The sequence below is a fragment of the Lampris incognitus genome, chromosome 4 (genome assembly GCF_029633865.1).
Source record: "Lampris incognitus isolate fLamInc1 chromosome 4, fLamInc1.hap2, whole genome shotgun sequence".
In the NCBI taxonomy this organism is placed as follows: domain Eukaryota; kingdom Metazoa; phylum Chordata; class Actinopteri; order Lampriformes; family Lampridae; genus Lampris; species Lampris incognitus.
In genome coordinates this window covers 53,133,652-53,159,681 of record NC_079214.1, presented here as the reverse complement: position 1 = coordinate 53,159,681, position 26,030 = coordinate 53,133,652, and the positions used below count along the sequence as shown (strand labels likewise).

The 26,030-nt window shown below is 42.5% G+C and overlaps 1 protein-coding gene across 1 annotated transcript in view; it reads right to left on the bottom strand.

Annotated features, from left to right (window-relative positions):
• The window catches only part of adcy7 (adenylate cyclase 7), a 127,195-nt gene that overhangs the window by 52,715 nt on the left and 48,450 nt on the right, over nt 1-26,030 (bottom strand). The window contains exon 3 of the mRNA XM_056278328.1: nt 5,894-6,717. Coding sequence (XP_056134303.1) covers nt 5,894-6,058 — 165 coding nt within the window. The 5' untranslated portion in view covers nt 6,059-6,717. The remainder of the gene's footprint in view (nt 1-5,893; nt 6,718-26,030) is intronic.

Sequence of the window (26,030 nt, the reverse complement as noted above, 5' to 3'; positions counted from 1 at the left end):
AAGTATAACCACAATATTATCAGTGCACCAGTTCAATAAGAAAAATGTGCACAGCAACCTGGAGTTGAAGTCCCACTTCACTTTAGAGACTGGCAACCTTCTCCTGCAAGATTCATCCAGTAATTTAGTCTGTTTGGGGGAACGTGTAAAAAAATGCAGACAATCCTACCAAAGTCGCAAAAAAACATGAAGTAGATTGGCAACAGGATCGTCAGTAGCTGTGGATGGGGCAGCTATTGCGCTTAGTTTGCTCACAACCTGCCAAAGGTTCAAGTTGATGATGACACCGGGGGTTAGCACCGACACTTCGCAGGACCCTGGGGCGTTCTGTCACTACTACTACTACTTTTGGCTGCGCCCGTTAAGGGTCGCCACAGAGGATCATCCGTTTCCATCGCTTCCTGTCCTATGCATCTTCCTGTGTCACACCAGCCACCTGCATGTCCTCTCTCACCACATCCATAAACCTCCTCTTTGGCCTTCCTCTTTTCCTCTTCCCTGGCAGCTCCATATTCAGGATCCTTCCCCCAATATACCCAGCATCTCTCCTCCGCACATGTCCAAGCCATCTCAATCTTGCCTCTCTTGTTTTGTCTCCTAACGGTCCAACCTAAGCTTTCCCTCTAATATACTCATTCATAATCTTGTCCTTCTTTGTCACTCCCCATGAAAATCTTAATATCTTTAACTCTGCCACCTCCAGCTCCACCTCCTGTCTTTTCGTCAGTGCCACTGTCTCCAAACCATATAACATAGCTGGTCTCACAAACACCTTGTAAAGCTTCCTTTTAACTCTTGCTGGTACCCTTCTGTCGCAAATCACTCCTGACACTCTTCTCCACCCACTCCACCCTGCCTGCACTCTCTTCTTCACCTCTCTTCCACATTCCCCGTTACTTTTAACAGTTGACCCGAAGTATTTAAACCCATATGTCTTAGTCACCTCCACTCCCTTGAATCTTCACCATTCCACTGTCCTCCCTCTCATTCACATATATGTATTCTGTCTTGCTCCTACTGACTTTCATTCCTCTTCTCTCCAGTGCATACCTTCAGGCTCCCCTCAAACTGTACCCTACTCTTGCTACAGATCACAATGTCATCCACAAACATCATAGTCCACAGAGACTCCTGCCTGATCTCGTCCGTCAACCTGTCCATCACCATTGCAAACAAGCAAGGGCTCAAGAGCCGATCCTTGATGTAATCCCACCTCCACCTTGAACCCATCTGTCATTCCAACTGCACACCTCACCACTGTCACACTGACCTCATACATATCCTGCACCACTCCTACATACTTCTCTGCCACTCCCGACTTCCTCATACAATACCACACCTCTTCTCTTGGCACCCTGTCATGTGCTTTCTCTAAAGACACAATGTAACTCCTTCTGATCTTTTCTATACCATCAACATTCTCAAAGCAAACATTGCATCTGTGGTGCTCTTTTGTGGCATGAAACCATACTGCTGCTCACCAATCATAATCTCTCCTCTTAAACTAGCTTTTATTACTCTTTCCCATATATTCATGCTGTGGCTGATCAACTTTATAAATCTGTAGTTGCTAGAGTTCTGCACATTGCCCTTATTCTTGAAAATCCGTACCAGTGTGCTTCTTCTCCACTCCTCTGGCATCCTCTCACTTTACGAGATTGTGTTAAACAATCTAGTTAAATGCTCCACTGCCATCTCTCCTAAACATCTCCATGCCTCCACAGGTATGTCATCAGGACCAACCACCTTTCCACTCTTCATCCTCTTCATAGCTTCCCTCACTTCCTCCTTGCAAATCCAACGCACTTCCTGATTCACTATCCCCACATCATTCAACCTTCTCTCACTCTCATTTTCGTCATTCATCAGCCCCTCAAAGTATTCCTTCCACCTTCTCAACAAACTCTCCTCACTTGTCAGCACATTTCCATCTCTGTCCTTGATTGCCCTAGCTTGTTGCACATCCTTCCCAGCTCGGTCCCTCTGTCTAGCTAATTGTTAAAAGGCCTTTTCTCCTTCCTTAGTGTCTAACCTCTCCAGCAACTCTTCACTACCACCCAGTGCCTGTCTTAACTCCTCCCTGAACTCCACACAACAGTCTTCCTTCTTCAACCTCCAACATTTGATCCTTGGCTCTGCCTTCACTCTCTTCCTCTTCTTGATCTCCAAAGACATCCTACAGACCACCATCTGATGCTGCCTAGCTACGTTCACCCCTGTCACCACTTTGCAGTCTCCAATCCCTTTCAGATCGTACCTCCTACATAGTCCACCTGTGTGCACTTTCCTCTACTCTTACACGTCACCGTGTTCCTCCCTCTTCTTTTAATATGTATTCACCTCAAGCCATTTCCATCCTTTTTGCAAAATCCACCATCATCTGTCCCTCCACATTCCTCTCCTTAACATGCCCATCACCTTCTCTTCACCTCTGTTCCCTTCACCAACATGCCCATTGAAGTCCGCTCCAATCATCACTCTCTCCCCTTGGGTACACTCTCAACTACTACATCCAACTCACTCCAGAATTATGTTTCTTCCATCTCACACCCAACTTGTGTGTCTGTGCGTGTGTGTGTGTGTGTGGGGGGGGGCATATGCTATGATAACATTCATCAACACACCTTTGATTTCCAGCTTCATACTCATCACTCTGCCCGACACACTCTTCATCTCCATCACAATCTTAACATACTCTTCCTTCAGAATTACCCCTAGCCTATTTCTCCTCCCATTCACACCATGGTAGAAGAGTTTGAACCCAACTCCAATGCTCCTGGCCTTACTCCCCATCCACCTGGTCTCATGCACACACAGTATACCTACCTTTCTTCTCTCCATCATATTAGCCAGCTATCTCCCTTTACCAGTCATAGTGCCAACATTCAAAGTTCCGACTCTCACCTCCACACTACTATCCTTCCTCCTCTCCTGCTGCCTCTGCACATGTCATCCCCCTCTCCTTCTCCTTCGCCCAACAGTAGCATAATTTCCACCAGCACCCTGCTGGCCAACAGTACCAGTGGCGGTCATTGGTAACCCTGGCCTAAACTGATCCGGTATAGAAATCTGATTTATGATCTGCATATTTGATTTGGCAAAGATTTTACGCCTGATGCCCTTTCTAACGCAACCCTCCCCATTTATCTGGGCTTGGGACTGGCACTAAGAATGCACTTGGGGTGTTCCGTCACTACACATCAAAATTTGATTGGCTGATGACATGGTCACTCAAAGTTTTAATCAGTTTGCAACTTTGAGCTTCAACGAAAGGCTAGCAATAGCAACAAAAAAAGTGCTGGTCCAAGGGGCTGTGATACATTTAGATGACAGGAAATCCCTGCTCAGCCCTAGGAGAAAGCAAGTAATTGATTTCAGACACATTTCAGGCATACTTCAATTTAACTATGAAAAACAAATTACACTTTTGATTTTGACAGGGCAAGCAGAAAAGGCCCTGATGGCTCTGACAATCCACCATTGTATACAACCCACACACAGCCACACATTGGCAATACAAAAACGCTTACTGTGCATTACAGATGTCTCAAAAATAAATTAACAGACAAGAAAATAAATTAAGATGTAACAATTAAAATAAAGATTTAATTACTAAGAGTAAGTAAAGCAAAGAGAGAAAAAGATAAGTTAGCTTCAACCACAACAGAATGGTCTGTTACAACACTAGCATGGTGAAAATAGAGAATTATGCAGACGATCGTTCAATCATGTGAGATGGGAGATTCTCCACGTAGATTACAAAAGGTTGCCATATTTAATAGAATTTTTTTTAATTCCTTAGTGAGTACGTTATCTTTTCCAGAGGTATGCAATGTTTGGTTTTTTTTGTATTTTTTATACTTTTATTTGATAGTGATAGTGGAGGCAGACATGAAATGGAGACAGAGAGAGGTAAGACATGCAACAAAGGTTGGTGGCTGGATTTGAACCGGCAATGGCTCCAACTATGTGGCGCTGTGGCATATGCTCTAACCATTAGGCTATGGAGGCATCCCAAATACTCAGATTTTTAGCTTGACAGATGCCACTCACTCTAACAGGCTAATTGTGCAAGGGGTGAAGTGCTGGGCAATGTAGAAAATATTATCATCATAAATCATAAGGTCCCGCTTGCAACTCGTGCAAAACGCTGCAGCCAGGCTGCTAACCAATACCAATCTCAGATCCCACATCACACCAATCCTTGCATCCCTTCATTGGCTCCCCATAAATTATAGAATAGACTTCAAGATACTGCTTATCACATACATATAAGGTCCTACATGATGCATCTTTACTCCACCTTTAGGCCACTCAGATCTTCCAACCAGAGTCTCTTATCTATACCCAGCTCCCTCCACAAATCCAAGGGTGACTGTACTTTTGCCGTAAGGGCCCGTCCCTCTGGAACAGTCCCCCCCCCCCCCCGTTAGATCCATTGAGTCTGTAAACAGCTTTAAAAAAACCCATCTCTACCCACTTGCCTTCCCTGTCATGGGGCTATAATTTTGACTTTTCTGTGTATGTATGTTGCTTATTTTTTCTGTATCTGTATCGTCTACAGCACTTAGTAACTTTGTTTTAAAGGTGCTGTACAAATAAACTCTTACTAACTTACTTACTTTTACACCATATTAATCTATATCACAATATCTGCTCACATATTAAAAATACCATCTTTAAGAATCCAAATTAAGTCCATCACATTGAACTATTTAGTAACATAAAATATAATATCAAACCAACTAGATTTCAAAGAATACACCCTAAATGATTCAGACTCCATTTTGTGAGAAAATTTAGGTAAGACTCTATTATTAATTTAGACAGCAAAAGTGAGTATTATGATGTGACAAAATCCACATTTTATCACAATACATTACAACTGAAAGACGATAAATGATAATATTGAATTATTGGCCAGCCCTAGAGAGGCACACACTACAAAAGACTACCCAATCATGAGACAGCAGTATTCCCAATTGGTCTGTTGATCACTGGCTACCATTGGTTCCCACCAATAATTCGGAAATAAAATAATAACAGATAATGCAGTGATTATTGCTCTTGGCCAGCTGTTGTTACCGTGTGGGAGTTTAAAAGTTTTTTCCCCTTATTAGACTCTGTTGGCTCATAATTTTATGAAAGGATCAAACAGCAGGTGTGTCTTTAATGTACTAATCCTCCTTATCCAGGGTTTTACCTGCCTTTGTAGGCTGTCGAGATTTTAGCAGCAGTGGCAATGGCCAAAAACCAATGCAGTACACAAATCTGGCAGCATTATTATCAAGAAACTGTTGTTAACCTAACCACATCCTTATGGCAGTCCAATCTCTGAAATCGTGGGCTTGAAACATCATCACAGCGTCTCAGCTTCATGTGAAGTCACAGATGACAAATTCTGCTCCCCCAAATTATGAATCCATTTTAATTCACTCTTGATGCAACGTCAACTTGATATTTGTAGCCTTTGCAACCGAAGTAACTCAAAAAAAAAGCCAAAAAAAAACTGTTTAGCATTTTCTCAAAGCATTAAAAGAGGAAAATCAATCAAAAGGGTGTAATTCAGAAATTAACTGCTTTATCTAATTAAGGCCTGGTTATAATCAGGAGGGCTGGTACCTGTGAGTTTGTGTATATGCATGGATGTGTACATGTCAATAGTTTCATTATTGTAAAAGAAGGTGAAAATCATTGTGCCTTGATTGATACCCAAACGTGCTCATTTTAGGGAAGTATTTCCACACTGATGAGAACAGCATGAGAGTGCATTGAAAGTATATCTAAACGTGTGCTAGCAGCGTGAAAACTCATTTGCAGTGGTGTACTTTACACATTCACAACATGGATCTTGCATAAAGTCAACTTTAAAATTAGTTGTTTAAAGACTCACCAGTCCCAGGGCAAAGAAGAGGATTAGGAGAATTCCACAGGACAGCATGGAGAGCCCAAGGAGGAGAACCAGCGGCTGATATTGACTGATGCAGGAGAATTTGCGGTACAGAGCCTCATGTTTGAGCTCCTGGTCATTCAACAGGTATTTCCCTTTGGCTGGCATGGCCGACGCAATATCACTCACGCATAGCAAAGAGGAAATAAGTGCCCAGAAAGCACCAGCTGTGAGTGTGCGCGTGACAGGATGTCGTCACCGATGGTGGTCAGATCCGTGTGTATCAGCCAGGAGGCCGGTCAGCAAAACCCACAGAGACCCAGATCTGACAGATCCAGATCTGATCCTGCTAACTCATGTTCTCAAGTGAAACTTGTCTTTTGCTCTCTGCGGGGCATCTTGAAGGTTGTTGTTGCCTTTCTCTTAGTACTCGCACTCTCTTCCCTCTCACTGTCTCTCTTCTCTCTCTCTTTCTCCAAGCCTTGTTCTCTGACTCGCCCCCTCCCTCCTTCCTCTCCTTTATGTCTCTTCTCTATCTCCTGTTTGCTGTTGGCAGAAAGACCTGCTTCATCCTTTGCCAGAAAGCGTGTAGCTCTCTTCCCAAGGTTGGAGTAATAGTCCTGTGGCTATGAGACGCACAGGAGGGGGAGGAAAGTTTAAGAAAGGGAATATGAAGAGGGAGGAGGAGAAAGAGGAGGAGAAAGGGAGCTGGGGAGGGTTGATAAAGAGGTCATCGAGGATCCTGCCAAGATTCAGGATGTACCGGGCGGGGTGGTGGGGCAGAGAGACGCTCACGGCTGCTCCACTCACTGGAGATGACACAAAACCTGAGAGAGAGAGAGAGAGAGAGAGAGAGAGAGAGAGAGAGAGAGAGAGAGAGAGAGAGAGAGAGAGAGAAAGAGAGCGAGACAGAGACAGAGAGAGCTGTTTCATTGGAAGCACTGATAGTAGGGCCAAATGATTGCAGCAACAAACATGCACACAAACCACACACACACACAAACCACACACACACACACACACACACACACACACACACACACACACACACACACACACACTGAGAAAAAGACAAATAGCAAATAACATTGCCAAAATTTGGCCTGCCAAATCCTTTGAAATTAATCAAAAATATTGCAGTCAAGTCCATACTTTGTTGTGGAAAACCCAAATAAGTAAAGTTTAAAAGATCTGAAAACTAGAAAAAAAAAGTTGTAAGTGGCTAGGCACACTGTACATATAGTGATTTTAGTCCTCGGTGTAGATATCTGGCAGCCACACTGGGTGCAGGCTTAGTAATACCTGAGCCCTGCAGTAGTTCCCACGGACAAGAAAGCTCTGTCTGTGCCCCCCCCCGCCCCTCCGCCCGCCCCCAGTCCAGGTCCAGGCTCATGTTGACCAGCAGTTTTGTTGAAAGCAGTCATAATGATAAGTACCCGGGCGAATAATCGCCGTCTCTGTGGAGCCATTTAGTGAAGAATACACTATTGGGGGATGAACTATTGTACAGCTACAAAACTCAAACATTTTAGCTGGCATTCTGACTGAAAACCAACACACACACACACACACACACACATACACACACAATCATCTGTACACATTAGAACATTTATACTGACATCGTGCACTGAAGGATGATCTATTACAAAAGCAACGAATTGTAAAAATGTGAGCGCTGTCTGAGATAATTGTAAATATGAAAGCATAACTCAACAAATATTAACTCAACAGATCACCCAAAACTTTATGACACTTTACATGCAAGTTGCTGATGGGTAGCTTAGTGCTCCTGCCATAACAAGAAACCCTGACCACTGCAGAGTGAACACACTCTCTCTTCTCTGTCCAGGAACAGACAGCTTCATAGCCGAATCAAAAAATTGTATTGTCACATCTCAAGCTGAAAAAAGACATCGGGAGAGCTCTGTCTAAACACAGTATGGATAAAGTGTCTCTTTAAATCTACAGCAATACTCAGTAAGAAGCAGCAGCTGGTGTGTCTCTAGATCTGATGATAACGCCATTTCAAAGAACCAGACCGCTGTCTGAGAAGGGAGCCAGGGTTCGAGAGGCTTCGATGAGGGTTGCAAGATGTTCTGTGTTTTTGCTTAAAACTCCAATTGCTTTCAATTGTTTGGATGGACAAAGTATTTTCCGAATTTCTTAATCCGGGTGCGAATGAGACACTAAGCACTAGAATCACAAAATTACTCCCTGCAGTTCAATCGCATAAATTTCTTATTTAAAACGCCTGTCTGAAATGGCTGACAACTCCAGCAACCCAGTCAATGTTCTGTTTTCAGCATTGTTTCTGTCCAGTCTCGGCCAAAGCCAGCTCATTTTGTCATTAAAGAGAAGGAGGGAGATCCTGTCTTCGGGTTCGACAGAAACTTTATGAGCTTCACATCAGTGTCAATAGGAACCTCATTTCCCACCACTGCTTACACTGTGGTCCTCGTCTCTAGGGTGTGAGGCACTGCTCTGTGTTTTCCCCCCCACATAATAACTGCAGCAGGGGCTATGCCCCATAAATAAAAAAAAAAAAAAAACACACCGTTTGGGGAGGCACTCGGCCAAAACTAGAAGAAGAGAGTGAGAGAGGACACACACATGGACGCTGTTTGGCTGCATGTGCACAAAGGGCCGGGTCAGAGGATATTCTGAATGAGAAACAGCCTCGTCATAGTGTGTGTGTGTGTGTGTGGTGGGGGGGTGCAACAACTGACTCACAGACAGTTTATGGCCACTTTTAACTGTCCTTTTTCACCACTGCAACCGGTCAGAGCAGCACCCAGTCAGCCTTCGCCGGCCCCTCAGTAGTGCACACAGACGGTCTGAGGGCAGTAAAAGCACCAAAGTGGAGGAAGGCTACAGATAAGTGCATAATAACAGTTAGGGATCTTGTCCTTTTCTCAAAGCAATTAGAACCAGCTGGCTCATGAGAAGGGGACCCTGAGTAGACACCATACTCTCTGTTTACACTGAGGAAATGATTTACTCCACAAGCCCATCCTCCCTACTAAAATAGCATGCTTATATTCTCAGTTAGCATCTCAGATCTGGCAATTGCAGAATAATATGTGTAATGAATATTTGGAGCACTGGTTGCTGTAAATGACATCATAAAACAGTAGACAAAGCCAGAATAAATGTGTAATCTATTCGGATGCGTGCACAGCATTATGTATACAGTGCATCTCCATGATGTGGGTCATTTTATATGAACTGTGCTGATGTGACTGACCCAAAAAAACACAGATTAAAAAAAAAACACACAACTGTTTTAGCAACTTTTTTTTTTTCAAACAGCAGCAGCAATAACCAATAAACAATAAGAAAACCCCATAAACTGGAACAGTAAGACTGAGGCACTGCAGGAAAAGTCCAACTGAGACCGAAAGAAGACAGATCAGCTTGGTTGTAAGAAAGTATTTAGGAACAAAATACAAGCGTGTTGAAACAGCATCTTTCTGTGAGAGCAAACCAAAGAGCCATTATCATTCCCAGACCTCAAGGGGACTACTTAGCGCTGGAAGCTAGGATGATGGTTTTCGTTTTAATCTGCCTATCTTCATATCCTCTAAGAGGTATCTATATAAACCATGCTAAAAGGGGCTATCTGTAGTTTCTTTCAACTCTAAATGCAATGGTTCTCCCACAAATGGGTTTCCTACAGCCGTTGTCTACAGTATGACTAAATGAATGAATTGCTTATTGATCCTTCCAGGAAATGTGTCTTGCACAAATATTAAAGCCAGCGAGTGCCAACAATGTAAGTAACAGGAAAATAGGTTCAAAGTGCAACGGCAGAGCTTACTGTAGTCACTACACTGTCCTTCTTAGTGATCCTTTTTATTATTTCCCCTATTACTGTGTCATGGCTTATTGACCAACGATAGGTTGATAAGACATAATACGGTCAATCCCATGGGTGAGAGGACTTAAGAGCATCTAGGGGATTTCTCGGCATCTCGAATGTCTAGTGCCAAGGTTGCTTTCTGACCAAACCAGGGCACTTGTTAGCGAGATGGCAGACTGATATGACTGCTTATGGGTCAATGATACTTTTCATACCTCTGCTCTAATGTTGTCATGCAAAACACTGCGCCAGCAGATTTGTGCCTCTATCACAGCGCAGAGCCAGGACAACAGACAGGGTCATCCACTTCAATAGAGCAGAGGCTCTCCGCCAGCCCACATGAATAGCTGTAACTGCGCCACATTGTCCGCCAGGCCTTTTTCTATGAAAGCCCACCAACTAAGGGAATCACATTGCGGCCTTGCAAACCGGCGTCATTGACTACTGGAACAGTGATCATACAAAAACCAACTGACGTCATTACCCGCCTGCTGCTGAGATACAAGAACGCACAGGCTGTCTGTCTGTCACCAACTGGCAGCTCAAAACCTTGTCAACTAAAAGTGGAGCTGAAGTGAAAGGAAGGCTGTCTTTTGTATTAAAACTCTCTCAGTAGACGGGCTTCACGAAACAGAGGTTTACTGTGTGTGCCTTTATCAATGTTGTGGTCGTATAAGACGGTGGTGCACACTAAAGACTCACACAACACTAGTTGTTACCCCTAAAGTATATGTTTCGAGGGATGCAACTTTTCTAGGTCAGCAGTTTCTATCCTTGGGACCGGCGGGTGGTTGACGGTGTCTACCGGCTGTTGCAGGAGCTGGTTCCATAGCGGTACATTAGACCGGTCTACAGAGTTAGATCAGTCTTTGTTTTGCTCGTAGACAAGTATAATATGAGTTGGACACTCGCACAAAAATAGACAAGACTAATTTTAAGTGTAAAATGTTAGGCATCCCACCACCAGGCTATCTCAGAACAAAGAGCTGCTGTGTTGCCATGGTAACGGTCGATGACAGCCACTGACAACTGACAAAATGGAGGAAAACATGGCTCGTCATGTGTGATTTGCAGCCAATACATACAATACAATACCAATACATCAAATCTGTGTCAAATCCAGTGACGTGAAAAGCTTTCCCTTATGTTTGCACAACATGAATGTAACATCAGTAGCAGTAAAAGCTGTGGCTCACATATTAGGTTAGCATGGCTCCACAGACCGAGACATTCACACTGTCTATTGTGTGTTTTTGACAGATTAAAAAGTAAAGCTGCCTATTGTATTTTGATGTATAATTACTCTGTGTGTGTGTGTGTGTGTGTGTGTGTGTGTGTGTGTGTGTGTGTGTGTGTGTGTGTGTGTGTGTGTGTGTGTGTGTGTGTGTGTGTGTGCGCGCCAACTGAAATTAGGCACATATACAACAAAAGTAATCATGTCTCGGGACATTGTTTTGGTATTTTTGTGAATCTGGGTCATTTTGCAATATTTTTTCGGAAAATGTGATGGGATCGCAAATTTTAAAAAAGCTATTTTTTGTTGAGTTTGCATGATTTGCCAGCACCAGGGATGTCGCATACACATCCCATAAACATGAATACACGCACTTTCTCTCTTTTTAAAAAACAGTTTCAACACCATTGCTTTGACAGCTGGTTTTAGTATAACACTGAGCATAAATGGACTGCATTTATGTAGTGCTTTTATAGTCTAGCGACCACTCAAAGGGCTTTACAGTGTATGCCTTACATTCACCCATTCACACAGACACACACTCATACACGATGGTGGAGGCTGCCATGCAAGGTGCCAGCCTGCTCATCAGGAGCAGTTAGGGCCTCAGTGTCTTGCTCATGGACACTTCGACACGCTCTCTGGAGGAGCTAGGGATCGAACCAGTGACCTTCCGATTACTAGACAACCCTCTCCACCACCTGAGCCATGCCACCCCATAAGCACATAAATATTTATTTAGAGTTTGCTTATTCACATTTAGCTACTATCCCCATATAAATACTCTTATAGCTATGTATCTGCTGAGGCTGTTTGTCAGAACTGGGACGGTTTGAGGCTATAAAGGAGAAACTGTTATACAACCATCATCCAAAAATACTTTGAGCTTGAAAGCATAAACTAACAAATTAAATGGGAAATGAATAAATTTAAAGTTTATTTCTCTGGTATATGCTTTGAGCTCACTGGAGAGTATTTTGGGTTAGTATTTATACCATCTTTACTTGGTTATCTTAAAATACTGGGAATGGGGAATGCACATTTACAGTACAACCGTCATTCTGGACCCTTCCTCTCATAGCTGATATATCAAAGGTTTGTTAACATAGGCATGATGGAAACCATACCCTGACCATTCACAAATGACCCCCCAAAAAGTATGTGCTAGGAAGGAACAAGTCACAAGGGGTGGATCTGTCCTTTTTGAGTTATGTTTGGGATGGCAGTGGCTCAGCTGGTAGAACAGATTGTCTGGTAATTGAAAGGTTGCCAGTTTTATCCTTGGCTCCTCCTTGCAACAATGTCGGTGTCCCTGAGCAAGACCCTTGACTGCCCCCGGTGAGATGGATGTTACCTTGCATGGCTGACACCGCTGTGTGTGTGGGTGTGGGTGTGGGTGGGTGAATGTGAAGCATTAATTAATTGTAAAGTGCTTTGATTGGTTGTTGCACCTAGAAAAGGGCTACATAAAATGTCATCCATTTGAGTCCTAAAAAAACCCTTTAAAAACCACACTAATACGTCCCTGAGTTTTTAATAATTCTCGCTCTGTTCCAATTTATGTAATTTCAAGTGAATATTCTTTTTGATAAGATTTTACTTAGATTCCTCAATATATACAATATACACTCCCCACATCAACAAACCAAAGACCCGTAGTCTTAACAACAAAGCCAAACAAGACAGGTAGACAAAAAACAATAACATGAAACAAACACTACATTGCACAGCAACATACGTTTACCCCACATGTCAAACAAACAAGCTCAGCCTCGGTATCTTCATATCTGATCCACTTACATGAAATATGTTAAATATAAATAAACATAAACACACATCGTATATAACTCCAGTACTTGTACTCTCCATCGAGTATATCCATCTTTTGTCCTTCACTGACTGAAACTGAAACAATATGATCCTTTACAGTCTGACCGCTCCATTGTCATGGCCTTGGTGGCATTATTGTCCACCTGTCCTACATTCTCACAAGAAAAACAAGCACAAAAAAGACAAAAACAAACAAAAACCAAAAACCTCAAACCAAGTTTAAGTATGAAGGACACTTTTTTTATGTTCTCAACGCTTGTAATATTCCTCCCATATGATCTCCAAATGAGTTAGTTTGTTCTTTTCAGTGGCTATTGTCTTTGCCATGTTCAAATAATAACGGGTTTCTTTTTTGCAGTCTAGTAGTGGAGGAGGCAATGTGTATTTCCAGTGTTCGAGTATCAGTTTCTTTAATACACTTGATGAGAAAAAGAATAATCCGACTCCGCAGATGCCTCACTGCATCCTGTAACATATCTCGAAATTAGGGCTGTCCCGAATATAATTTTTTGGGCTCCGAAGATTTGGTAGTAATCAACAGCAAATACTCGGAGCTTCGGCGGGGACTCATGACTCGGCGCATGACTCGGGAAGGAGTCAGCCAGGCATTTCTCCGTGGTTGGCTGAGATTGACAGCATAGCGGTGCAACAAGTATCTTTTAATTTAATCCATCCATCCATTATCCAAACTGCTTATCCTGCTTTCAGGGTAGTGGGGATGCTGGAGCCTATCCCAGCAATCACTATTGTTGTTTGTATTGTTATTTGTTAATAAAAACCATTTTCCAAAAGGTCTGGTGTGTTTTATGCATGTTTGTAATCCCAAGGGGCTTGGTTGAACGAGGTTCTATCGATGCACTTTTTGTGACATAACAGCTTGTGACTTTTTTTTAACCATGGATGTAAATGACCCTCTAGTGTCATTGGTTGTTTGTGATTTGAGGGACCTTTATTTTGAAAACCGCAAACGGAAGTAGAGACATTAGGCGGGATTCTGTCAGTGATCCTTTGTCATTCAATGAAAATGTGAACGTCTCTCTGAATCTTGTAAGAAGAATTTCCCTCGTTATTACTGGATTGATTACAAGGTATTTAAGGTGCCTTTTCTTTTTTTGTAATCTGATGGTATTGATTTCGTTTTGTACCTGTTCTATATTTTGCTGGATATAACTCAAACGTTACTCTTTAGAGAGTGGTGATTTCTTTGCTAGTAAACCTGATTTCTAATGCCTGGCTAGGTAACGTCATTCTACATTGGGTACTGCTCTGCGCAGCATGCATGTTCATTGAAAGTTTATTTTTCTGTAGATTGTGGAAAGAGAAGTTGCATCTTATTTTGGTTAGCCCCCAGTTGGAGAGAGAGAACAAGGTATGTCATATTGTCTTGTTTTTAGTGGGATAGGATTGTGTATTTGTTCTACTGTAGGCTATTTTTCTATGTAACCGACCTAATTTACTGCACTGTTCAAGAAAAGCCATTAATGTAAAGAAAATTCTATGTTTATGTTTGGATTGTATATTATTATTTATAAGAGATCTAAGAGTATTTTCTGTTTTTTCATCTCAGCTCTTACGTTGTGGATTGTTAAATAAACACATGAAACATCAGTAAAAAAGAGTACGACCATCTGCCTTTTGGGGACACTACAGTAAGAGCTTGACCTCACCGACCCGGCCATCGCTGCATCCTATCATCCAAAGTCCACCGTGTAAGACTACGCCTGTCAAGCTGTCGAGCCAGTCTGCGTCCTACATCTCAGTTAAGGTCTATAGGCTGTACATGGTCTCTGTGTGTGATGGTCAAAGAATCAAATGGACATTTTCACTTTTGGGTAAACGTGTTACAACTCTTACAACTCTATTATAACATAGCTGTATTGCCTAATGTTATGGACTGGATTAATTGAATGCAATTGACTAAAAGGCATTATCAAGTCACTGTCACACATTATTATATGTGTTAAGGTATTCAAAGTAACTATTGCTTTCAAGATTTTGAGTCTGTAATGAGGTTAAATCAGAGAAGTGTTATAGAAACAGTGAAATACAAAAGCATACCTGCTTCTTAAACATTAGGGAATTGAAAATGGATGATTCAAAGCAAACTAGCTTTACTCCTGAGCACCTAACAAATGAGCCAGATGAGCGACTCAATAGTGTACCAAATGAGGATCAGAATCCAAATAAAGACCAAGAAGAAGACCAAATTCAAGAAAATAATGAAGCCGTTAGACGTCATCTCGTCAACCGAATCCTACTGAAAAAATGCGCTCATTTCAAAGGGATGAAGCTTCTAAAAAGGAAAAAAAATTCTCACACATGTACGAACAGTGGAAGACCCAGGTACGTGAAGTTAAGGAGAAGCTTAAGTCGGACCTTGCAGAGAGTGAGATAGGAGATATCATTGATGCACTAAAGCAAAAGAGAGATGATCTTACTAGCCTTTTTATTGAAATAAGAAACCACCTTACTCCATCTCCTGACACAATGCGCCATATTGACACCTGTGATGCTGTAACAAATGACATTACTAAGCTGTGTTATAAACGAATAGCAGAAGTCGATGGAGATTTTGATAGCGAAAACAACGTATTCGTGAGCTGTACAAACATGATTATGCTCGCTCTATCTACAGCTCTACAGTCTCACTGTCATCTAAGATCTCAACTATCACTATCAATCACTTTGTTGTAGCTATGAGGGCAGATGCTGCAGCTGAGTTAGCAGCAAAGGAAGCAGAGTATGAAATGTTATGGGAAGAGGAAAAACAACGGGAAAGGATAGAACAGCAATCAAGAGCACTTGAAGCAGAGAAACGTGAGTTAGAAAGACTGAAGGCAGAAAAGGATATAAGAGCTCTTAGAGCCTGATTTAACACCTATGACCAAGTCAATCGAGAAGTTAGTGCCTGTTCTGTCATCCACAACACGGACCCACCGCAAACCACACAGCAGCCTGTGGTCTCTACTCCTCAACAACAGCAGATGCCATCACAGCTACTTACACCCTCGTCTCCCGTCCAAATACATCATGCGTAGGGCCCTACCAAATTCACGGTGCATTTCGCTCAATTTCACAGACCTAGTTTCTCAAAAATCACAGATTTCACAGATTCTATAAGAAAAATGTGACATTTCACGGCAATGATTAAATTACACTTTTTATTCACACAGGGCCTTAATAGCCCAGCCTACTGTACACAGCATAACCGTACTAGTGGTTGAATGTAAGCATTGAGCATCCTGCGACGGTGCTTGGCTTCATGCTCTGTCTCTGTGATGAAAATACTTGTCCATGTTTTGACACGGCCCTCTCTGCGTCCACAGAGTTCGTCGGGATTGACAGACAGCGCCACGCTACTTTAGCAAGATGTGGTAGCCTAGATTCGGAGGATTTCAAAAAAGCTAGCACTGGTAAAGTTGTGTCCACCTCTTTTGCGATGTGTTTGTAGTTCGGCAATTCCAGCCTACAGTTTTTGTCAAATCCAGGAATGTCCGTGCTGAGTGAGTTTAAATCCACCGTCAAAATAAGTATCTGTGCAGGGTCAAAAATGTGCACTGCTTTCAGGAATTCGGCCGCTGGTTGTTTAAATCTACTTTGCGTAATGTTCTCGTTTGACTCGTCTCCGTAGTAGTAATACTGCCTGATCTTTTGTATCATGCCAGAAAACAAGTGATGAGCACTGGCATTTAAATCTGCACGCTCGGAGTGAATTTCATTCGCCTGTGCTTCTGCCCAAAAGAGCAAATCCATGACCCTGTTGTACGCCTTGTGAATTAATACATGTCGAGATTCAAACCAAGTGATCAAGTCCAATAGCTTAGTGGCATTTTTGGAAATGAATTTGACCTCCTCATTCAGGTGAGGATCGTGTAAAAGATTTAACAGTTCGGTCAATGCCTGTGTTCGGGGTGTCAGTGCGAGCTCCTGTTCCACAAAATCTGCGTAAAACTCCAGATGAGCTGCGTGATACTGTACAGCCCGAAACCACGAGTTCCATCTTGTAATCACTGGTTCAGGTGGAAGGGCAATTTTCCCCACCGTTTCCCCTGTCTTCTCTGCAATGCTTTCCCGATAGTGTAGTTTGCGACTGGGACAATGCTTAAACACTTTTTTGACGTAGCTCACTAACTTATTTACTCTAGGAAACTCAGCTCTCCACAACTCACTCACCAGAGAAATAATGTGGGCATTGCAAGTGATATGCACCGAATTTGGCATGAGACCCTGGAGTACAGATTTGTATGACTTCGTCAGGTAGGTTGCATTGTCACTAATGAAAGCAGATACTTTGTTAAAGTCTGCACCATATTTTGTGAGGGTTTTAATTATGGCTTGTGAAACAGTGGTATAGTTTACAGCATCCAAGTAAGCACAGTCGGCCAGCACTGCTGTTAGAGTTCCAGTCTCAACATCTTCGGCCTTGTCCGACATGAAATCGAAAATAACATGCAAAACATAATTGTCCTGCTCATCGGTGGACTCATCCGAAATAATTGAAAACGATTCACATGAATTTATGATAGATTTTGCCTCTTCAAATTGTGCGTCAAACAGCTTAGGAAGGTAGTCTTGTTGGAGCTTATTTGCACTGGGTAAACCGCCCGCATTTCTCACATTACGTTGAAGGTAGTCCCTCAGTTTCGGGTGATCAAGCTTCTCCAGCGGTATGTTAGCACTAGCAAATGCCTCAACAAGCTCCATGGTCGCCAAATGTCGAGACTCAGTGCTCTAGGTTGTTTTCTTAAACATCGATGAAATTGTTTTTTGCTTCTTGTTGGTTCCACCTTGTGGTTCTTTTTCGGCAGCCCTTTTTTTGTTGAGATGAGTTTAACTTTCCAAGTGATGCTGAATCGTTGCTCGTCGACTGTGATCTAAGGAGATATTACAACTCGTACAAAATAATTTTCCGCCATCAGCGTGTAAAATATGTTTTCCAAACTCAATTACTCTGTCGTCTGCAGTCGTGTTTTTTGAGGTTTTATTTTTTTTATAAATTTATTTCTGATTTTTCCCTTTTTTCCCCCAATTTAGTGGCCAATTGATCCCTATTTTAATTCAAACACCCACCCTCGTATTGCATGCGTTCGCCAACTGCATCTCTCCGGCCGGCAGTCTCGAAGGAAAGCGCCTCCCCACTTTCGTGACAAGGCGAATCCAAGCCGAACCACTGTTTTTCCGACACACACAGAGACGCACTCACATGACGAACACAAGCCGACTCCGCCCCCCTCCCGAAGACAGCGTTGCCAATGATCGCTGCTTCATCGAGTCCGGCCATAGTCGGATCTGACGAGACCGGGGCGCGAACCCCAGTCCCCAGTGGGCAACTGCATCGACACCAAGCCGATGCTTAGACCGCTACGCCACCGCGGACCCGTTTTTTGAGGTTTTAGATTTCGACATCTTCAGTACGTTAGGGCCTAAGCTAACATGCTGACGACAGCTAACTCAAACTATGCTAGTAACAAAAATGATCATTGCGACCACCCCGGATGCTCATTTAACCAATCAATGTCTTAGACATGTGAATGCTTTTATTCGCGCATCCAAAATGTCAATCATGTCAGCACAGTATTTTCTCAAACTAGTTGCGCACTTAAATTCTGCATTTCACTGCATTTCATGGCAAATGGTCAATTACACGGGAAGAGGCTGATTTCACGGTCCGTGACACGATTTTCACGGCCGTGAATTTGGTAGGGCCCTAATCATGCGCCATGACAGCTACCTGTGTCCTCCACTCCCGTCCAAATAAATCATGCGCCGTCACAGCTACCTGTGTCCTCCACTCCCGTCCAAATATATCATGCGCCATCACAGCTACCTGTGTCCTCCACTCCTGTCCAACTACATAATGTCCTGTCACAACATCCAGCGTCTGCCACGCTTATCCAAACACAGCAATCAGTTCCCTCCACTGTCATTCGACAACCCTCTAACATAACAGTGGCCTCAGATGTAACTTATCTGGCACGTGCAGTTCAAGACAGCATAACCCTAAACAGACTTCCGGCACCAGAACCATCTGTATTTACTGGTGATCCTATTCAATTCATAGAGTGGCGTGCCTCATTCATATCTCTTATTGACAAAAGGAACATTTCCTCAGCGGATAAGTTGCACTATCTGAGAAAGTACGTTGGAGGTCCAGCCCGCCAGACACTTGATGGCATCTTTTACAGAAGTGATGACGACGCCTACAAAGATGCATGGACCCGGCTTGACAAACGGTATGGTCAGCCTTTCTTGATACAGAGAGCATTCCGAGGAAAACTGACCAACTGGCCTAAGATACAGGCTAAGGATGGTGAAGGGCTCAGAACATTCGCAGATTTCTTACACTCATGTCAAGAAGCCATGCCTCATGTTAAAGGCCTTGACATCTTGAGCGACTGCGAAGAAAATCAAAAATTAGTCCAAAAACTACCAGACTGGGCAGCGGCAAAGTGGAACCGAAAAGTCACTCAAGCTATGTATGATAGTCAAGAATTTCCTGACTTCCAGAACTTTGTCTCTTTCATGCTAAAAGAAGCAGAAATTGCTTGCAACCCTATAACCTCATATCACGCTCTCCACCCAGAGTCTCACGCAGAAAAACTAAATCTGAAAGAAAGAAAACCCAAATCTAGCTTCCTGCATACTCAAACAGCTCCAGAGACAGTAACTCAAGGGCAGACAAAAAATGACTCACGACCCCCGTGTTTGCTATGTAAGGACAACACTCATCGTCTGCATTCCTGTCCAAGCTTTCAAGCAAAATCTCTGGAAGAAGGTCGAAAATATGCAGAAGAAAACAAGCTCTGCTATGGTTGTCTTAAACCTGGCCACTACGCAAAAAATTGTCGTCACAGACACAAATGTGACCACTGTAAGGGAAAACACCCCACGATTCTTCATGACGACAACTACACAAAAGCCGAAACATCGTCAGTCTCATCTCAAAACAGTACAAGTGAAGCAACCAATCTATCCATCAATACAGAGACTGAAGAACAATCCACCAGCACCTCCATGATTGTACCGTTGTGGATATCATCTAACAATAATCCTGGAGTAGAAAAGCTTGTTTACGCGTTACTAGATACCCAAAGCGATACTGTTTTTATTGACCAGGAAGTTAACAATAGCTTACAAACTGAGTCGCATCCAGTGAAACTGAAACTAACCACAATGGTTGGTAGGGATGTCCTGATAGATAGCCAGAGAGTCTCAGGTCTGAGAGTCAGGGGATACAATTCCGCAAACCAAATTGATCTCCCTCCTGCGTACACCAAAGATTGCATTCCAGTGAATCGAACGCACATTCCTACCTGTGAAACTGCAAAACGCTGGAATCATCTCGCCACAATAGCCAATGAAATCCCACCTCCTATGGAATGCGAAGTCGGTCTTTTAATAGGCTACAATTGCTCAAGGGTATTAGCACCACGGAAAGTGATAGTTGGAGAAGACAACGAACCTTACGCTGTTCTCACTGATCTGGGATGGAGTATTGTGGGTTGCCCCTCTCTATCGCACGATTCATCAAACATCTCCAACACATGTCACAGAGTTGCTGTCAGAAAGCTTCCCCCAGTAAACCCAGCTGATGCAATAAGAGTCCTCGAGTCTGACTTCAAAGATACTAGTACAGATAAGACAGTGTCCCAGGATGACATACTCTTCTTAAACAAACTGAAGGATGTAATTCATAAGAACACCAGTGGCCACTACGAGATGCCGCTCCCATTTAAAGAGAGACCGTCCCTTCCAGATAATAAGCACCTATCTATGGTCAGGCTTACTCACCTTAAACGGAAGCTGATTAAGAATGATAAGTATAAGGAACAATATGTGCAGTTTATGGAAGAATTCATCAAAAGGGGAGAGGCAGAAGAAGTACACAATGAGGGAAAGGATGGAGCAAAATGGTACATTCCCCACCACGGGGTTTACCACCATAAAAAACCTGAGAAACTCCGTGTTGTCTTTGATTGTTCGGCCAAGTACAAAGGGACTAGCTTAAATGATCACCTTCTCTCTGGCCCAGATCTGCTGAATAATCTAAATGGCATACTCATGAGATTCAGACAGTATCCAGCTGCACTCATGTGCGACGTTGAAAAGATGTTTCACCAGTTCCATGTGTCTGAAGCTGACAGAGATTTTCTCCGCTTCCTCTGGTGGAAGAATGGTGACCTTCAGAGTAAGCCACAGGAATACCGCATGAAAGTCCATCTTTTTGGTGCAGCGTCATCGCCGGGATGCTCAAACTACGGACTGAAACAACTTGCAATAGAGAATGAAAACAGGTTTCCCCTTGCCTCACGATTCATCATGAAAGATTTTTATGTAGATGACGGAGTTACTAGCGTGGCAAGTGCAGACGAAGCCGTTCAGCTTGCAAGGGAGGCCAGAGAGCTGTGTGCAATGGGTGGTTTGAGACTACACAAATGTGTGCAACAACACCTCAGTGATGGAGAGTGTACCGCCCTCTGAGCGCGCTTCAGAAGCGAAGGCTCTTACCCTGGCTCTGAGTGATTCAACACTGGAGAGAGCCCTGGGAATCCACTGGCACTTAGAATCAGACACTTTCCGCTTTCGTGTCAGTCCAAATGACCAACCAGCAACACGACGTGGTATATTATCTACCGTTGCTTCTCTTTATGACCCACTTGGGTTTGTGGCCCCCTTTGTGCTTATTGGAGAAAAGAATACCTCTCTAATATTGCTATCAGACAACGCTGGCATGCACCAAGAAGGAACCTCAAAATTGGTGACATCGTCATGGAGAAATCCTGCGATCTACCTCGGAACGAGTGGAAGTTGGCTAAGGTTGTAGATACTGTGACGGATAAGGATGGACTTGTTAGAAGAGTGAAGATTCGTATTGGAGACCAGAAGATGGGAAACGTGGGACCTCGAACTGGAAAACCGTCCATTGTTGAACAACCAGTACAGAAGCTGATATTGCTTCTACCGACTGTTTAACTTTTTAGTCATAGGTCACTTCAGTATGGCTGCATTTTTGAATCATACACGTAGGTCATATTGAATCAGTGAGGTTTACAGAGTAATAAAACCAATCCTGAATGGGGGGAGTGTAAATGACCCTCTAGTGTCATTGGTTGTTTGTGATTTGAGGGACCTTTATTTTGAAAACCGCAAACGGAAGTAGTGACATTAGGCGGGATTCTGTCAGTGAACCTTTGTCATTCAATGAAAATGTGAACGTTTCTCTGAATCTTGTAAGAATTTCCCTCGTTATTACTGGATTAATTACAAGGTATTTAAGGTGCCTTTTCTTTTTTTGTAATCTGATGGTATTGATTTCGTTTTGTACCTGTTCTATATTTTGCTGGATATAACTCAAACGTTACTCTTTAGAGAGTGGTGATTTCTTTGCTAGTAAACCTGATTTCTAATGCCTGGCTAGGTAACGTCATTCTACATTGGGTACTGCTCTGCGCAGCATGCATGTTCATTGAAAGTTTATTTTTCTGTAGATTGTGGAAAGAGAAGTTGCATCTTATTTTGGTTAGCCCCCAGTTGGAGAGAGAGAACAAGGTATGTCATATTGTCTTGTTTTCAGTGGGATAGGATTGTGTATTTGTTCTACTGTAGGCTATTTTTCTATGTAACCGACCTAATTTACTGCACTGTTCAAGAAAAGCCATTAATGTAAAGAAAATTCTATGTTTATGTTTGGATTGTATATTATTATTTATAAGAGATCTAAGAGTATTTTCTGTTTTTTCATCTCAGCTCTTACGTTGTGGATTGTTAAATAAACACATGAAACATCAGTAAAAAAGAGTACGACCATCTGCCTTCTGGGGACGCTACAATGGATACATTATAGATCTATATAAATGCTCATTATAAAAGACATGAAGGTCAGATGAATCGGACTTACAAAACTGTCCCTAAGTGTGAAGGTGTCTGCCCTAAGATGAACTGGTGACCTGTCCAGGGGGTTTCCCTGCCTTCCACCCTATGACTGTTGGGATAGGCTCCAGCATCCCGCGACCCTAATTAGGATAAGCGGCTTGGAAAATGGATGGGTGGATAATAGGCTCCGAAACCGAGACAACAGCCAAGAAGACAGTGAAACAGAAGCGCAGAGACAGCATACATTTATTTATAATTTCTTTTTGTCATTTCTCAGTATTCACATACGTTGAAATGAAATTTGTCCTCCGCATTTAACCCTTCCTATACACTAGGCCCTGTGATGGCCTGGCGGCCTGCCCAGGATGTCGCCCCGCCTATTGCCCCATGACTGCTGGGACAGGCTCCAGCATCCCCGCGACCCTGAGAGCAGGATAAGCGGTTTGGATAATGGAAGGATGGATACACTGTCCAGGGTGTCTCCCCACCTGCCGACCAATGACTGCTGGGATTGGCTCCAGCATCCCCGCGACCCTGAGAGTAGGATAAGTGGTTTGGATAATGGATACGCTATAATCAGTGGGCGGGGCCAACTCTAGTTGCACATTCCTTCAGCTATTCGCCCAAGTCTATAACGTATTACAACCTGAACCCAACAAGAGTCAGAGATAGAAAACACGCTTATTTCTGTTATAACAACACTTTTAATGGGCTAGCCATAACAAATTATTATTAGGCTTTTTTATGCCAATAATTGCCTTAGCCCTATCTGTTCCCACATTAGTACTCCTTGTGATTTATTTTAACTATTCGGGTCTGCTACAAATATTTTCCAAGCAAGTAAGTGCACGTTTTTATCATGTGTAACGTTACTGTTTAAACGGCGGATAAAAGCAGCTTGATAATGGCGACTGGAAAACAGACATGAGCTAAGCTAGGTTTGCTAGCTAGTATAGTCTCGGGTTTTTTTTTTTTTACACCGTATAATAGCCTACTACTTACAGCATTCAGGTGATGTATCGTGCTTGTTGTGCCACCGTGGTAGGATAGTTTCAAATTGCATATTTGGCACATTGCCTTGTCATCGCTCAATTTTAAAGTGTCGCCACACAGCTGAGGTCCTCGCCATTTTGCTTCCCTTAAACGGCCAAGGTGAACAGAAGCCTGACGTCACAGCTAAGCGTGAGAGGGATGTCAGGCTCCGCACCTGAGACAGTATTTCCACATTTTAAAGTGCAATTAAAAAGTATAAATATAGTACAAGAATGGGCTTGCAAATGTTGTTTTGCAGTTCGCCTTTATTGATAGCCTAAATTTATCACACACAAAAAACGAGTATCCGAATCCCAAAATTGAAACCGAATACTTACTCGAAATGTACAAATTGATGGATTTAAAATTAAACGTCACCCCCCCCCCCGATACGTCTGATAACCAGTGTTCCTGTTGTCAGAGTTGAATTGTTCAGCGATTCCTGCGTGTATACCCAGTGCTAGACCGAAATAAATGTTAACTTTACGGAGGAATAAATACAGTGGGGCGTCAGTTCTATTCTTACCGGGATCAAACGTAGAAAGAGAAACTTCATTGACAGATGCACAATTATACACGAACAGACCACGTGTCAATCAGCGCATTTCATTGGCTCGTATCGTTGTCCATCATACAGTACCCGTATGTACTCGTTTGCCTATGTGTTAATACAAAAATATAGATCCACTTCCACAACTGAGAGCACACTTAAATCTCATATACGTCAACGGTTCCATATAAGACCAAATCTTATGATTTTTTTTACAGTCCCAAAGCGTGGATCAATGAATCTGTAATTCCACATGTAAAACAGTTCCCCAATACATTTACATCATATTGTAGCGAATTCGGGGTCAGCCCGGGAATCGCTACAGCCAGGGCGCTTTCGTATCTCTCGCGCCACGGGCGACAACGTTAACCAGTCGACTAAAGGGTCCGACCCGTTAACCAAGGGCTAGCGAGTCTATTTATCTATGCACGCTACAATATTTATTAACTTTATCTCTTGTACAGTAAACGCTGTACATTATTTTATCTCGGATTAGATGCAATTTTTCATTGGCCGTAATGCCTCTCGTTAAATTCCAACAATCCCTCCATCTTAAATTCATATCATTTCTCTTTACACCCTGGTTCCACAAATGTATTGTAGATTGAAACAAAGTGTATGCAGAATATGATTTCTGCTGGATTCTACAGACTTCACCTGTTAATTTAGTTTACCTGTTGTTGAATCAAACACAATTTCTTCTAAATTGTTCAGCTGTCCAAATGAATGTAAATCAAAGGTTTGGAATAAACTTCTAAGTTGCATAAACCTGAAAATGTCATCCTTGGACAGACCAAATTTGTTCTGCAGATCATTCTAAGAGATACATTTGTTTTCGTTCAAGAAATCGTTGACAGTTTCTATACCGCAATCCTTCCATGTAAACCAGTGTAATAGTGGATTTTGAAGAAATGTCCAAGGAGTATCCCATAAAGACGTGTTTTTTTTTGGGGGGGGGGGTTTGAGCTGATATCAACTCAATCAAAATACCCTTCACTTTTCTCCATGTTGCTGCTAAGTTTCTCATGATAAAATTGACAGAACTGTTGTTTTTATCCTTTGAAAATGTATATGGAAAAGGGGTTTTTGGGATAGACTTGCGCATTCTCAACATGCATCCATTGCTCCTCTGTTGTGTTTTTGGCTACATGGTGTTAGCTAACGTGCTTCAGCAGCAAGGTCATCTAGTTATAAATCTGGGAGATTAAATCCCCCTTTCCAACTTTGGAAGATGTAAAACCTTCCTTTTAATTCTATGATTTTTCTTTCCCCATGTAAAGTCTGTAATAACAGAATATTAATATTTTAGTTAGGGTAATTGGTACTGTCGAAAATAGAGATACAATGTTTGGAAGCCACGTCATTTTAAACAGCTTGATTCCTCCCTTGAAGTTTATATGAAGATTCATCCATTTAATCAAGTCAGATTTCATAGTATTTAGTCACAAAATAGAACTTTTTATATATATCTGTTGCTTACTGATAAGTGAAAGTAACACCGGTTAATATTGATACTGCAGACACATTAATTGAATACCATACACTATAATGATAACAATACCGTATATAACAATATATAATAATTATGAATATAATTTAACTTTAAATAATGCCCTACTTAGCTTGCTGCCACCGCAACCCGACCCCGGAGAAGCGGCTGATGGTGAGATGAGATGAGATGATAAATTACAATTCTAGCATCTATCAACCAACTGGATACCATCTTTATGGAAATAGTTAAATAAATTAAACAGAAAAT